Here is a 14442-nt window from a genome sequence, read left to right on the forward strand (position 1 = left end):
TGTTCCACTCCACTGTGCCTTCAGGCAAGGAGCAAAGCTTCTCAGGGTGCATGCATGCCATGTGAATGTACGTAGATTAGTGTAATGGGTACATATTGCTCTCTGAACCATAACTGCCTTAATGGTAAATAACCTCTTGCTCATCAAGTTTGAGAAACTAAATACACTTCTGATTTTTTTTAATTTTTTAGGAACGAGTTAAGTCTGTGTTCCATGCCAAAGAATTTGGAAAAATTATTAATTTTAAAACTCCAGAGGATGCTAAGGTAAACTCAAAATATTATTGAAATTATACTGTGTTTAATTTGCTTTAGAGGTAAGTGAAATAGAAATGTTCTTAGCCTCATGAGTATTGACAAGAAAATGTTTTGTGGTTTATACTGTTTCCCATTGGAGGTGAGCTGTCTTAATGACTTTGGGTTTTAGAATCTGCAGCTTTTCAGACCAGCTAGCTGGTATTTACAGTGTGAAATACAAGCTGTTTTCCCACTTTCAAGTAGGTGCTTATAAGAATTTTTGTTGTTTATATAATGCACATTATCACCCAGTCTCTGTCAAAAATGTTAGTTAATAAACCTGCCTATTTCTGCCAGCCATAATGGCTGCTAATTTAGTAGATACGGATATGAAGTTTCTGTGAATGGAAATTTCAATGATCTGTTCACTACTCAGTTTCAGAAACAGTTGGTCCCAACACCAAACTTCTCCATACTTAAATTTATGGAATGATAACTCTCTGTCAGACAGCTGATTTAACAGTACTGCTAAGAAGAAACTAATCAATCAGGAATGTGAAATAAATAGTATATTTTAATAGAACGATATTTATAAATTACCTCCATAACTAGGGTTCATTCTTTTGTTCCTCAAAATACAGTTTTGATTGAAGAATTATATCACACATTTTGATGTGTGATACAAATCAACATCTCTACATTTTGACATTGTTACATTGCTGTAGTTTTCACTACAGCAGAGAGTGGAGGTGGCTTAAATATGGTACCAGAACTATGATGGAGCGGAGTTGTTTAGACTCAGTCTTTCTCACCTAACGCATTGTTTTCACAAACAATAAATTAATCTTTCAGGCTTTTATATATACACACCAGTGGGATATGGTACCCTGGGATCAAGCTTTGAGACAGTCTGCAAAAGCTGCATCTGCTCGGAAGTTTAAGTTGCTTTTGTCGTCTTAAGGATAGTTTCTGACTAGAGCTGAGTGGTACCTTTTGATTCTTACTCCAAGAAGCATTGCAAATACCGTCAAGATATTTGAGGCCCCATGCTGAATTTTACTTCTCTGTACTCTTTAGAGGTATGGAGCTCCTGGTGTTTTTTTCTCTCCTGAGGTCCAGGAGACTGTGGAAAGTGAATCCCATATTCACTTGCAGCTAAATGAGAAAGAAGACCAAAAAACAAATCAGTACATCATCTTATGAACATCTGGTCTTAAGAGCAAGGTGGAAAGCAGTCTCCCTTCAGTACCACTTATTTTGATACTCTTGAGTCCTAATGTGATGTTATCTCTTTTGCAGTGATTTTTTTTTTGGTTCTGGGAAAGACGGGAATATCTCCAAGAGGGATGCAAGGAAAAGAAAACTGGAAAGGCTATATGTACCTTTCACAAAAATGTTTGTTGTGGTTATTTTCCTGGAAAAGCCTCTGCACTTTAGAAAACCAAATGTAGCGGGAATGAGAATAGGAGGAGGAAAGCTCACTCTCAGACATGCTATGGATTGTGGCTTTGTCTTAGTGAAGGAATACTTTCCAAATTTATTCAAAAATGGCCATTGTGGCCTGTAGGGGCTGTCCTACTGAATGCAAGTAAGCTGCAGTTGACTGGGGTTTTCACTGAATGGTACCTGCTATACATCTTATTACATCTGTATGCTGAATATGGGATGTATGCTAATTTTTCTATGCAAAATGCTGTCACAGTGAAGCACATCTGGCTAGTCTTTCCAAAGTGCGGGTAGCAAGGCACCTTTAAGGACAAAGTTACCAGGCAATTTTGGCTTTTTTGAGAGTTGTTTCTGGACCTTTAACTGATGGCTCACACCTACAAATGTTACACGTGTTTGTGCACAGAGAGGGACACTGAGGCAAGTTTTTTAGGAAGAGTGAAAATGAAATGTGCACCCTTTAGTGTTACGGGTATGAAGGCACTTCAGGGAGACTCCTGTGAACACTCCTCTTCACTTTGTGAACACTTTTCCCCTTGCTTATCCAGTGGACACTACAAGGTATTTCTGCATCTATGAGAAGTGCCATATTCTAGGCTGAATATAGTGATTTATTGAAGAGTCATGTCTTCTTTCAAGTCTTCAGCATCTTGCTAAGCAGGCTCTCATTTCTTTGGGGTGTGCTTCTGATGGGAGGAGGGGATCCTACAAATACAGGACCCCACTTTCTCTTTAACACAGGATCTGGTTTGTGATAATCCACTCATCTTTCTTGAAAGCTTTATATATATGTATCCCATGTCACTGTCCCCTTTATTTTTTCTAATCTCTCAGGAACTAATTCCCCTTTCAGTATGTTCCATACACACATGAATTTGAAATTCATGAAAAGAAACTGAATAGAATTGACATTAATTTATTTCTGAATAACTGTATTGTCACATTGTCACAACCTATTCTTGCCCATTGTCTTTGGTTATCCTTGTTTCTAGGCTCTCATCTGTGACTTGCCTTGAGTCCTAGACCAATGCACAGCATTAATAACAATTGTGTGCAATGTCCTTAATTTTTATAAAATACCATTCATTGAACTGCAGACCAGCAGACTGAACTATTGACCCCGTCAACTTAATTAGCTGTGGTCCTCAGTGTCACCATGTCAGGCAATGATATTTAAATGTTTCCATCTTCATGCACAAAAATCAGGAATTAATAATCTACAGGAGGATTGCTAGCATTGTGCTAAAACTCAGCTAGGAAAAGAGTGAAGTGGTGAAGTGTCTGGCCATCTCAGTCAAATTTTCAGTTGCTCTGTATGGTTTTTACTAAGGAAACATTTTTATTTTTTCCTTTTGCCTCACAGTGGATCCTTTCTAAACTGGAAGAAGTGAGAGAGAATCAGCCAAAACTGTAATCACTGAAGAAGCAACAACACGAAGAACATTGAATAAACAAGTTACCTTTTAATTCCTCTTTAACATGCAGAACTATCTGAATTATCAGCAACAAAACAAAAAAAAGGAGGAAAGGAGGATTTATGAAACTATTTGTTACTGTTGCATCAATCTACTGATATATCACTTTCAAATCATCGTCACAAAAATAGTTGCTGTTAAGTTAAAAAAAAAAAACAAAAAACTAGTGATCAAAAAAAATACTGCCAACTTTTGGCATGTTGGATTTTTTTACTTACAAATTCCAGATTTCATTTTTTGAAAATGCAGTATATAAAATGAATATGTTTTACCTCCAATTCTTTACATTTGATACTGAAATTGAGCTCTGGAGTAATTCTTATGATATTATACAGAGCAGATGTTTGATTTAAATCCAGAAAGAATTTGAAAATCAGTATTTAGTTTCTGTCTTCAGTTTTCATATATTTTGAGGCATTGTGCTGTGCTGAAATTCAGATTTCGTCATCTGGGGAAATGTGAACTTAATCAGCACTAGTCTTGCAACTCCAGTTCTAAGAAGGATACTGCTGATCAGAAAAGTCTAATGTAAGTGTATAAATGACAAGGGGGGCTGCTTGATTAACAAATATCTTTTTGTAAATGAATACAATGTGTTATGATGATGAATTTACAACACAATATCATTTTTAGTGTAAACTTTTTTATATTCTACTCAAGGAAATATTCAAAGAAGTTCTGTCAGTTTACAAAAGCATATAATATGGGAAATTAATACATCTCTACACCAGGAATGTGAATGAAACCCTATTACTCTAAATAAAAGTTATCAACAGACTTGCAACTCACTGAGGAAGTCTTGGGGTTTAAGGACACTGTTGTATACCAAAAAATATCCCTTGGATTGCACAGGATTGTGTGCTAAGCAAACTAAAATGACTAATAGAATCAAATTTATATAAATAATAAATACAATATTTCACAGTTGTTTTTATCAACTTTAATTACCCAATGAAACTTTTTAAGTTTCATATCCATAAAGCAGAACTTCAACAGAGAGAGCCTGAAGCTGTGGGATACTTCTTGTTTCTTATATTCAGTAATTATAGTATTGGTGAATTGATATAGAAAATAAAGGAAACAGTAGAGTGTTACATGAAGTTTTGAATAAATTCCCATATCAAAGTCTTCAAAATATCTGGTGCATGTAGTAAGTATCTGCTGCCAACATATTCTTTCCAAACCATTGTTTGGAATGTTTATAGCTATGGCTTTTAATTCTTCCGAAATTGCTCGTGGTGCTTGAGAGGCAAGCTGTTGCATTATTATAAAATCTAAAATGACTGACATGCTAACTTGCAACTGTAGTTCTTTAATTTACTTGTCTTGTCTTTACTGTTGAGTAACCATTTAGTTGGTTAAAAAATCATATAATATTGTAATTTTCCCATAAACTTTATTCTTTGTTATTTTGATGTAAATTGAATCAAAAGATAAGTGAGTTCCAAACTATGGCAATGACTGTGTTCCTCCACTGGTTTGTACAAGAAACATGTACCAAGAGTATAACTCAGGTTATAATCATGCCAAAATAATAGAATACTTTGCCTTAGATGAGTAGTGTCCTTAGCTGCACTGAGTACCACTCTACATCTGTAATTTGTTTTTAAGCTATCATTTTACATCTTGGGCATGATAGTTGCATCTACAGCCTCATCATGATCCCGATTCCTGAATACTCTGTTAGTTGTCTCCTCTTCTGTCCCCAGTATTTACTGTACAGCTGCTGCAACTTCCACTTCTACTTGCTCTTGCAAGTATTTTGTACATTCCCATTTGTGCAACTTTTCAATTCACCCTATTTTAGATATTTCTCTTCACAGACCCTCTGTTTTGATGAGTTTATCATCTCCAATTCTTATCTTTCCTGTACTTTGCCAACAAACTCCTGATTCTCAAATCTTGTCAAGTGCTCTTCAGTAATGATTGACCAATGTAACCATTAATGATGAAGGAGTTGTTTTAAATGGCAGTGCATGGCTGTGGTTAAGCTCCTGCTTTGAAAAAAATTAACAATTCCCTCAGCTTTGCTATTTTGCTATAAACTATTTTGATGTATGCTAACTGAAAGCTTTAACATGAGAACTAAAAGCATATGAAAGTGTCCTGGTTCCATCAGGATCCAGAATGTCAAAAAATTAGCGTAGGCCTTACCCACCACCCGCCTTGTTGCAGCTTGTAATCACAACATGATTTTCTAGAGATCCTTTTTCTACTGAGTAAATTGTATCTTTTTCCTGTTTTTCATCCCTTTTTCTCTCTCCATACAGTCCTGAGTGAATTTTGTTATTCTCAGTAGACAGCCTCTGTTCTTCCTATTTTTTTATTCATTAGATATTGCGTTTACTTCCTTTAACATAAATTGAATACAAAAACACAGGCTTTCCCTGGCAATATTGAACTTGGCTGGTTATAAATCAGCTTGGGGATAGGAGAAAGGTATTCTGTCATGCCACTGTGTAGTTTACTGGATTGCTGCAGATGATTGAGATATCTACTCTGCTCTGCCTCATTCCATATTTCAATATATACATTTTTCAACAAGAAAGTAGAATTTTATATATAATATTAATTTTTATTAATAATTTATATGCAATTAAATGGGGGAATCTTAATAAACATTAAAATGCAGGCATTTAGGTCTGTACACTGTAGTGTTTAAAAGTATACCATGGCCTTTACTGAAGAATATTTTCTAGATTACTGTTACCTAGATTTACTTATTTTGAGAAAAGTCATTTGGCTTCTCTGTAGTAGCTGTGATTTTCTTACTGGTTAGAATTATCTCTATGAAAGCAAAGAAAAAAACAAATATAAAATAAAAGATGGTGTCCAATAGTTCCGCTGGGTCCAGATGACTAGCTTATGAAAAGTGCTGTAAAATATGCCAGACACATTACTAAAACATTTATAAGTGAAGCTATTTGCATCTCTTTTCACTCAGCTGCATGGCCATTTGCATGGCTTTTCATTTTTTCCCAGGCCTTTTCCCCACCTTCAATAAAGTGAAATTGAATTTTATTTTATTGGACATAATTATAACTTGATTCTTTACATATTGCATTAATTGAATGTTTTATTTAATACTACTGTTAATCAGTGTTACTATTACTCAGAATTTTCAGGTAGAAAATGACAACTTAGGCCAAATCCTGTCTCTGAAAACACAAGGTACAGCCTCTGCTGTAGCAAGTTTAGTGAGAGCAGAATTCAAACTTTAGTCTTTACTTTTGGTTTATTATGAGGACAAGCTAACTTGTCCTTATAATAATTGGACTTAAAAATTCAGGATAGCATATAATCTTGTTTTAATGTAACTTTTTTTCTCTTGATGCAGTGAAAATCATAGATGATGTCACCAGATCACCAGATTCTTTTGAAATCCTTTTTTCCTAATAGCTAATGCCATATTTACAGAACTTTTTGTTATCCTTAGTACTTCACAAAATATACTCACTTCTCAAAAAATCTGTAAGGTCTTTTGTTCAAGTTATTTTTAACCATGTATCTGCAAATAACAAATTAAATGCCACACACTAGTCAATACAAGATGAGTATTACTACATATTGGTAGTTAAAATTTAATACTTACAGCACAGTTCTTGAATTTGACCTACAATCTACAAATTGCTTAATAATTCTAAAATGTAAAATGGTTTCAATAAATAAGTCACATATTTTCACAGGATTGCTAAATCTTGTGGCTTGTTTGTAAATATCTCCATCCAATGCCATAAGATCTTAACCCCGGTATAACTTGAGTTTTATATATTTCCTGGCACTGTATTGGCTTCAAAAATCAGTAGAATATTCCACAAAACAATTCAGAAGTTTTTTTTTTTTTTTTAATTCCTTCATGATCCTCCCCCATTTGAATTCCAGAAAAAACTACTTAGAAACTGAACTACTTGAAATCACGTAAGTGTTGTACAAGGCAAGAGGCTGCAGTGTTTCTTCAGCACATTGCACAGTTCTACAGGAATTTTTTCCAGCTTTAGGTGAAATTCTGCCAGGTGATCTCTTCTCCATGTGAACTGATGAACCCTTAGTGCAGATACAGCAAGAAGTAAAGAATCATCCAATACCAATAAAATGTTTCTTTCCCTGGAGCCAAGGCTATATGTAGCTGAAGTCCCTAACAGTCCATTGCAGATTGTTTTTTTGTTTTTTTGTTTTTTTTTCCTTTTTCCTATGTTCAATTTATCTGCATATTGTTAGAGGTTTTTCTCTTTGCGGAAAACTATGGGAATCGGTCATAACAGGGAGTCCCTGCACAAAACTTTAATGGAAGGTGGAACTGGTTGAGTTGAAAAACTGATAAAAGATTGTATTGCAGAAATTAATAATCTTCTGATCATTATGTCAGCTTGTGCTTTTTAATATACAGAGAAGTAATGCACATTTCCTGCTGTTCAGTAAATTGGGTACTTGTGGGCTCTAAGATTATGCTGTCTCCTGATAACTGCAACTTCTATTAAGGAGGGGTTTGGGGTTCTGTGTTTTGTTTAAATGTGTTACTATGAACTGACCGGGTGAAGGAGCTGTCTTTCCCACTGCAGTGTGCAGGCTATGGAAATCTGATTCAACACTGTGGAAAGTACGTCCTTGTCTCGTCTTTCTCTTTTCTACCCCCCCACCCCCAAAGGAATCAAGACCATGCATTTCAGAAAGAGTCATGAAATGTGGGGAACTGTAGGTGAAAAATACTGCTAATAGGAATTGTGTGTTTGAGAATGTCTTAGATATGGTGCAAAAGCTGTTTCTGATTTTATCAATATTTAGTTTTTCATGTGTAAGACAATGTTTGTCTCATTAAGCAGATTAAGATTTTACAAAGAATATTTATGCTTTCATACAGAAAACACATTTGCATTAATTATCTTCGCTTGAAAAGCTAATTGTCATGTTTCGATTATGTCATTCTTGAATGCCATATTCTTTTCTGTCCAAAATTGAACATACTAGTCAGTAACTGACACCTTTTTCCTGCTTAAAACTCTATTACACACTCAAGATTTGACTATTAATATTCTTACTGGTGGGTTAATTTGGAATTTGTTGGTCAGGATAAGCAAGTACACATATACATCACCTAAGAGCTTGAACTTTGCTATTTGGCCTAGAAATGCAACCATGATCTTCATCACAGTTTTTGCTTTTGTGGCTGTAAGAGGAATCTAAATATCTAAAATTCTACTTATAGCAGACAGGATTTTTTTGAAGAGGTTTTGAAGGTTGTTTTTAGGGCAAATCTGGAACAAGAATTTTAAGTATTCTTATAATACTTTTGAAGAGAGGAGTAAATTGGTTAAGTCTCCTCCTGCAAGGAGTAAAAAATGTCCATGCCTCTAATTTTTTAACTGACTAGCTCCTAAAAAAAAAAAACAAAACAAAAAAACAGAGGCTGAAACAGAAGCATGACTGCTGGAACAGCCATGATGTGAGAGGACACTGGAATCCAAGAAGGCAGAAAAACTGAATAGTTTTTTGCTGCTTCTCACCCAGATTTTTACCTGTGTGGGTTTTGCTTTCTTGTCGTATCAAGCAAATTCAGAATAATGTACAGAAGTATGGTTTTGGTAAGTGCCCTAACCATTGATTTTTGACTGTTCCTTGTGAGGTGTGAAAGATACCATGCCTGTCATATTGACAGGGCCTGTAAAATGGTGGCAGTCTCACCTTTTGCAAAGCCAGACTCAGAACTGATGTTAGCAACGGGCTCTTCAGACAGACAACAAATGTTGACTTGGATATGAAACAGTTAAGAGTTTAGATGTTTTCCCCCCAAATCCCTAGGGGGGCTCCAAACTGGGCTCCAAGCAGGTCAAGGGTTTTGGCATGTCACATGCTTTTCTTCCATCAAATGTGCTGTCCTAGAAAAAGGTTTTTTTGTCTTGTTTTTTATGTAACTGGAAGTTCTGAAGTAAAGAAAAAAATTTTTTTTTTTTTTTTGAGCAACAGTGTTTGTTTAGTTTGGAACAGCACAGCTGAGGATGTGATGAGGTTAATTCAAATGATGCCAGCCTTTCTCAGTGAAGGTAGGGATGATTTATGGACATGAAAGATATAATGCACAAACTAGCTATTTTATTATTCTGAGCCTCCTGTTACTCCTCTTTGGTCTTTCCTAGTTCAACAAGTGTCACTGTACCCTGTACCTTATTCCAGGGCATACTACAATACTGCACTGTTGCCTATGTTGATTATTGCAATTTAGTCCTACCAGCAAAAAAAGTAGAACATGGGTATAGGTAAGTGCTTTTCTTTCACAGAAAAACTTTAAAGGAATGTATGAACAGTCTTCTAGAGCTTGTTCCAACCCTAAAAAGAACGAGCTTAACAAGTGAATCAAATGTTATAGGTTGAACACTCTTTCTTAAGAAATGGAAGAAGCTGTAGACATACTTTGCTTTTCTATACTGCTGTAGAAAAGGGAACTGGGCTGTTTGATTTGTGAATCATTAAACATTTTTTATGGATAGTGAAAGGTCAAGCTTACTTTTCACAGGACTGAGCTGCAGGAGCTATCTAGCTGGCTGAGTGTACACAGAGGCATTACTCAAACTGGCAATCAGTATAACTTGAGCTTTTCTGTGCTGTTCGGAAATTACTATTTTATGTTGATATTAAAAAACATTACTGTTATAATTCTGCTTGGAAAAATTGTATTTTAATGTATTTATATGCAGGAGACTCTTACCACATCTTTTGGGCAGGATGAATGTGAAAAAAAGGCTGTTCTACTAAAACAATCTCCAATACTAGTGTTGCTGGCTTAGCTGAAAAAGTGCCAGTGACTGTCATGAGTCTTGCATGTGTAAAAAGCATTTTCAAGGCTGCTGATCTGAAAATTTTTGACACAGCGAGCAACAATTGACTGAAGTGCTGGCATCTTTAATGGAGGTTTGTATCTGGGCAGGGTGTGGAATAGATCAGATGATAGATAATGCTGGAAATCTTCTAGAGGTGAGGTTTTACTGCTGTTTAATCCATGCCAAACTACCTGTGAAACTCGATGACAGGAAATTGAAAAGCACAGAAGTGGAGTTCCTGTACTGACACTGAGGAATTCAAGGCCTAGTTTATCATCACCAGCAGCTTTGTGGGTGACCTGCTAGTTCTTCCCATGGCAGTGAACACTGAGAAAGTTTATTAAACACTTGATGTTTTAGACAAGCTTTTCCCCTTAAGAAAAGAATGAATTACATAAGCTACCTGCAAAGATCTTAATCTGTCATTCTGTTAACTGGGGAAGATATTTTATTAGTGTTAGGCACTTGAACAAAAAGGCAAAGAAAAAAGCAAGAGTCACCAATAATTAATTTTCTGTAATGTTTCCAAAAACATTAATGGTTTTGGCATATCAGCTCTATGGAGAGATGCTGCTAAAAAGTGTAACATGTTTACTCAAGTGTTTCGACTACATTGCTCAGACATTTAAAAGCATCTAGCCTCCTAAAATAACACTAACTTGTCATTTGTAAGGCATCATTTGCTAAAATTTTTATAAGCTTTGACTGTAAATGATAAGTGAAAAAAAAACCCTGAAGCTAGACAGCAATGTAGTTATGTACATTCTTTTAAATATGCTTAATTCAATTCCAACATCTGTCGAAAAATAACTCACAGCCAAAACTAGTATGGGAAATACGAAAATAGTGTTTTAAATTTATACCCTAAAAAAGTAAACTTTGAAACTCATTCATTAATCCATACTTCTTCAGTAAATATAACCCCCCCCTTACATTTCTGTAAATAGTATTTAAAAAGAAAGACACCGATTTTTCTTTGTATCGACGCAGGCTATACTATGAGTAAATCACACTTTGTGGATGCAAACAAATGTTTTGCTTTTAAACCAGGTTGAACTCCCTTAGGTTTATTTGCAGGATCGTGTCCTTGACAGCAGCAAAGACAAAGCGAATATTCTCTGTGTCTGTGGCACAAGTGAAGTGGGAGTAGATTACTTTCTCCTTGTCTGGATTCTGATCCTGATACAGCTTCAAAATGAAGTCTCTGGCAGCTTTGACATCTTGTTTAGGTCCTAGTCAAAAAGCACAATTAGTATTTTTGAACATTTAAAAGATACACATCAGGAGAGAACCTCATGGGAGTATCTGAATAGGCTAATTTCATATTTAAATATGGAATAATTATAAAGGCATACTCCCTGTTGGTATTTTCTCATTAATGTATTGGTAGGGCAAAACTTAACTTATTATACTACTGCTTTCTAATACCTGTGGAGCTTGCTTTTTTCAAAAGTAAACCATATGATTCAAAGTAATTACTACAACAGCCTACACATCTGAAGTTATACAGCATATTTTTATAGTTTGCTACATTGTTGTAGTCTATCAAAGACTGTAAGTGAAATCAAATTGTTCTTAAAATACATATCATACAAAGGATTCTCTTTGGCCAAAACATGAATCTGTGTTTTCCCTATAGCTATTAAATCATTATAATTCTTTTCATCCTTAACTGTAGGATTCAATGTGATGATACATTCTTGCAGTATAAAACAATGTTTTAAGTAATGGGAGTGATCAGTGATTATTTGCCTCATTCTTTTGATGCTGTAGTATCAGTAACATTTGTTCAGGAAAGTCATTCAGGCTGCTTTTTAACTTTGCACTTTTATACAGACCCACAATGCAAAACTATACTGTGGATTTTTACCGTATAAAGAGTTAGATTAATAAGCATGTTACCCAGGTTTTCCCCCATCTTGGCTCTTGAATTGAAGATGATTAGGTGAAAAAAATGCTTCTCATCACTTAGTAGTGATAATATTTGAAATGTATCATGCTTATTTAATTCAAAAAAGGGAAGAAAATAATATGTATTAGGATAAGAATAAAGACTAAATGAAAATGAATTTTCCATTCCAATGCTAACAGAATGGCTGCAAGAAATGTCTTAAGACCCTGTCCTCAATGTTCCAGTAAAAAAAAAAAAAAAAAAAAAAAAAAAAACTGCTACAGGAAAATTCAGCAACTTAAGTTTTTATTTGGAAGGACAGCATAGCACAGGACAGATATCAAGTATTTTGGATAATTCCATTCTCCTTGCTCAATTTAATGAGGAAAATTTGACTGATTTAAATATGACATCATATTGTGAACATAGTTCTGAGATAAATGCTTACCTGTGTATTCAGGAAAGTAACTAATTAGATGGGAATACATGATTTTCTCTTCTAGAAGATCTTTTTTGTTTAAAAACAAAATGACTGAAGAATTCAGAAACCAGGGGTATGTAATGATAGTTTTAAATAAGGCCTTACTTTCTTCCATTCGATTCTACAAGTACAAAAATTAAGTTATACTCTCTAAAGAGTAGCATATACAAATCACATCAACAACAGATCATAAAGTTTTCTTTAGAAGCTTGTTTAATATTACTTTTACTAAGCACAATTGCAGTGCACTGGCTGACTGTTACTCTTGGTGTTTTATACCCACTCGCTCAGTGGGTTTTGCATTACAACTATGAATAGCATGATAAGACATGAAATTCAAGGTAAGTCTCAGTAATGGAAATTATTTGAATTCTTGTATGAATTAGTAAGCAACCCTGGGCTGCTCAATGAGAGCCTCTACTGACCTCACAGTGAGAACTGAAGCAGGGTATATTAGGTCAAATACCTGAAATTAGCATATTCTAACATAGCTAAAGGACAAGAGCATATCTACTCATCTATATTAGTAATAAAGTGTGGTCATGCTGTCCCTTTTAAGAGAGAGCTAGCTAAGGAACAACAAATTCGGACATTACTGGCTGAAGTGCCTGGACAAAAACTTGCAATGAGAGTTTGTTATTTTTCTTATTTCCTAATTTCTAAGGTGAAAATGGCAAAATTTCCAAGACTTGTGGAAGGAAAAAGAAAATTACTTACAGTAATCAAAGTTGTTTATGCATTACAAGAGGAAAGGAAACTTTGAAGATGTTGTGGCACTTCAGCAACTGAATCAATTTGAAAAATGTTAAGCAGGACCTACAATGTTAGAGTATGCTTTTCGTGGTTCAAACAGATCTTGGGGCTTGGGGACCTTAGATTTTCAAAGGTTTTAGGAATTTAGGGAGAATGCTTGAAGGCATCCTCATACTTCAGGATGTAAAGCAATCTCTACCAAAAGTAATGTAATTCCATCAACATGCTTTTCTCTAATTGGCTACTTTTGGTTTTTTGCATCCTCCACTAAAACATCTGGCTACTGGTGATGACAGCAGTCTAAAACAGATGGGGAGCTCATCTTACATTTTCAAATCTTGGGAAGGAGCTAGATTGTAAGTTACTCTACCACAATTCTCTTAAATTTGTGCATATGTTAATTCTGAAATTTCAGGGACTTGCATGGGTTCAAGGAGGAACAAAATTGACCTTGTAACTACAGAAGTGGGACAGTACATTAAAGGTGCTAAATATTCAAGAAAATTTAGAGCTTTTGGGGAATGTGTGTCAGTTAAAACAGCAATGATTCAATAAAAGCTTGATACACAAAGAGAAGAGGCCATATACTGATGCTGCAGTATTACATAACTTGTTATCTTTGGTTTGTGCACAGCATGTATCAAGGTGACAAAAAGAATCTAGCATAACAATGTGTTCTACTGTTTTTATATCCAGTATTTTCCTGGAGATTGATATTTAAAAAAGCATGGTCTGCTTCACATTTTTATTAAGGTCACTCACATTCAAAGAGCTTATAATCAGCTAGCCAAAAGTTTAAATTAAAAATTAGTTTGTATCCCAAATATTTTAACTTGTGCTGTTCAGAAGGCTTGGAAACAATCTTGTATAAGCCGTTCTGTAAGGGCAATCCACTTCTATTGTTAAAAATTTCCTAAGTTTTAATGAAATGGATGAAAGAGTGCAAGAGAGTAGGATAAATCTGCTGCCATTATGAAAGTTCTTAATCAGTATACCCATTTCCCTCTTAAACAGTGTTTGAAGCAATCAATATAGTCAGTTCCCTCTTAAACAGTGTTTGAGGCCCACAGTTACAGTGTGAATTTTTCAATACTTACTGTATTTTACATACTACATTTTATAATGTTTAGGTTTTTGAATCACATATTATTTAAAAAAATAATTACAGTTGATTGAGGCAGTTTTATTTGTTTAGAGATATTGCTGATACTCAGATCCTCAAACATTCTGAGACATGGCTTAAGAGTACTTAGATGATTTAAAACATTTAAATCTTGTCTTTTAAGACAGAGTTCACTTTTTCAGGTAAGCTGCTAATTTAATACACCTTTGTGGACTTACTGCTTGA

General features: G+C 34.8%; 2 protein-coding genes across 2 annotated transcripts in view; one reads left to right on the forward strand and one right to left on the reverse strand.

Moving 5' to 3' along the window:
* VPS13A (vacuolar protein sorting 13 homolog A) overlaps window positions 1-7998 on the forward strand; it is a 124575-nt gene extending 116577 nt beyond the window's left edge. Inside the window, exons 72-73 of the mRNA XM_067315406.1 lie at window positions 192-266; window positions 3046-7998. Of these exons, the coding sequence (XP_067171507.1) occupies window positions 192-266; window positions 3046-3096 (126 nt within the window). The 3' untranslated portion in view covers window positions 3097-7998. The remainder of the gene's footprint in view (window positions 1-191; window positions 267-3045) is intronic.
* Window positions 7999-10465: 2467 nt separating this feature from the next.
* GNA14 (G protein subunit alpha 14) overlaps window positions 10466-14442 on the reverse strand; it is an 87800-nt gene continuing 83823 nt past the window's right edge. The window contains exons 6-7 of the mRNA XM_067316159.1: window positions 12309-12462; window positions 10466-11201 (exon numbers count right to left, since the gene is read on the reverse strand). Coding sequence (XP_067172260.1) covers window positions 11011-11201; window positions 12309-12462 — 345 coding nt within the window. The 3' untranslated portion in view covers window positions 10466-11010. The remainder of the gene's footprint in view (window positions 11202-12308; window positions 12463-14442) is intronic.

Source organism: Apteryx mantelli, chromosome Z (assembly GCF_036417845.1).
Source record: "Apteryx mantelli isolate bAptMan1 chromosome Z, bAptMan1.hap1, whole genome shotgun sequence".
NCBI lineage: Eukaryota > Metazoa > Chordata > Aves > Apterygiformes > Apterygidae > Apteryx > Apteryx mantelli.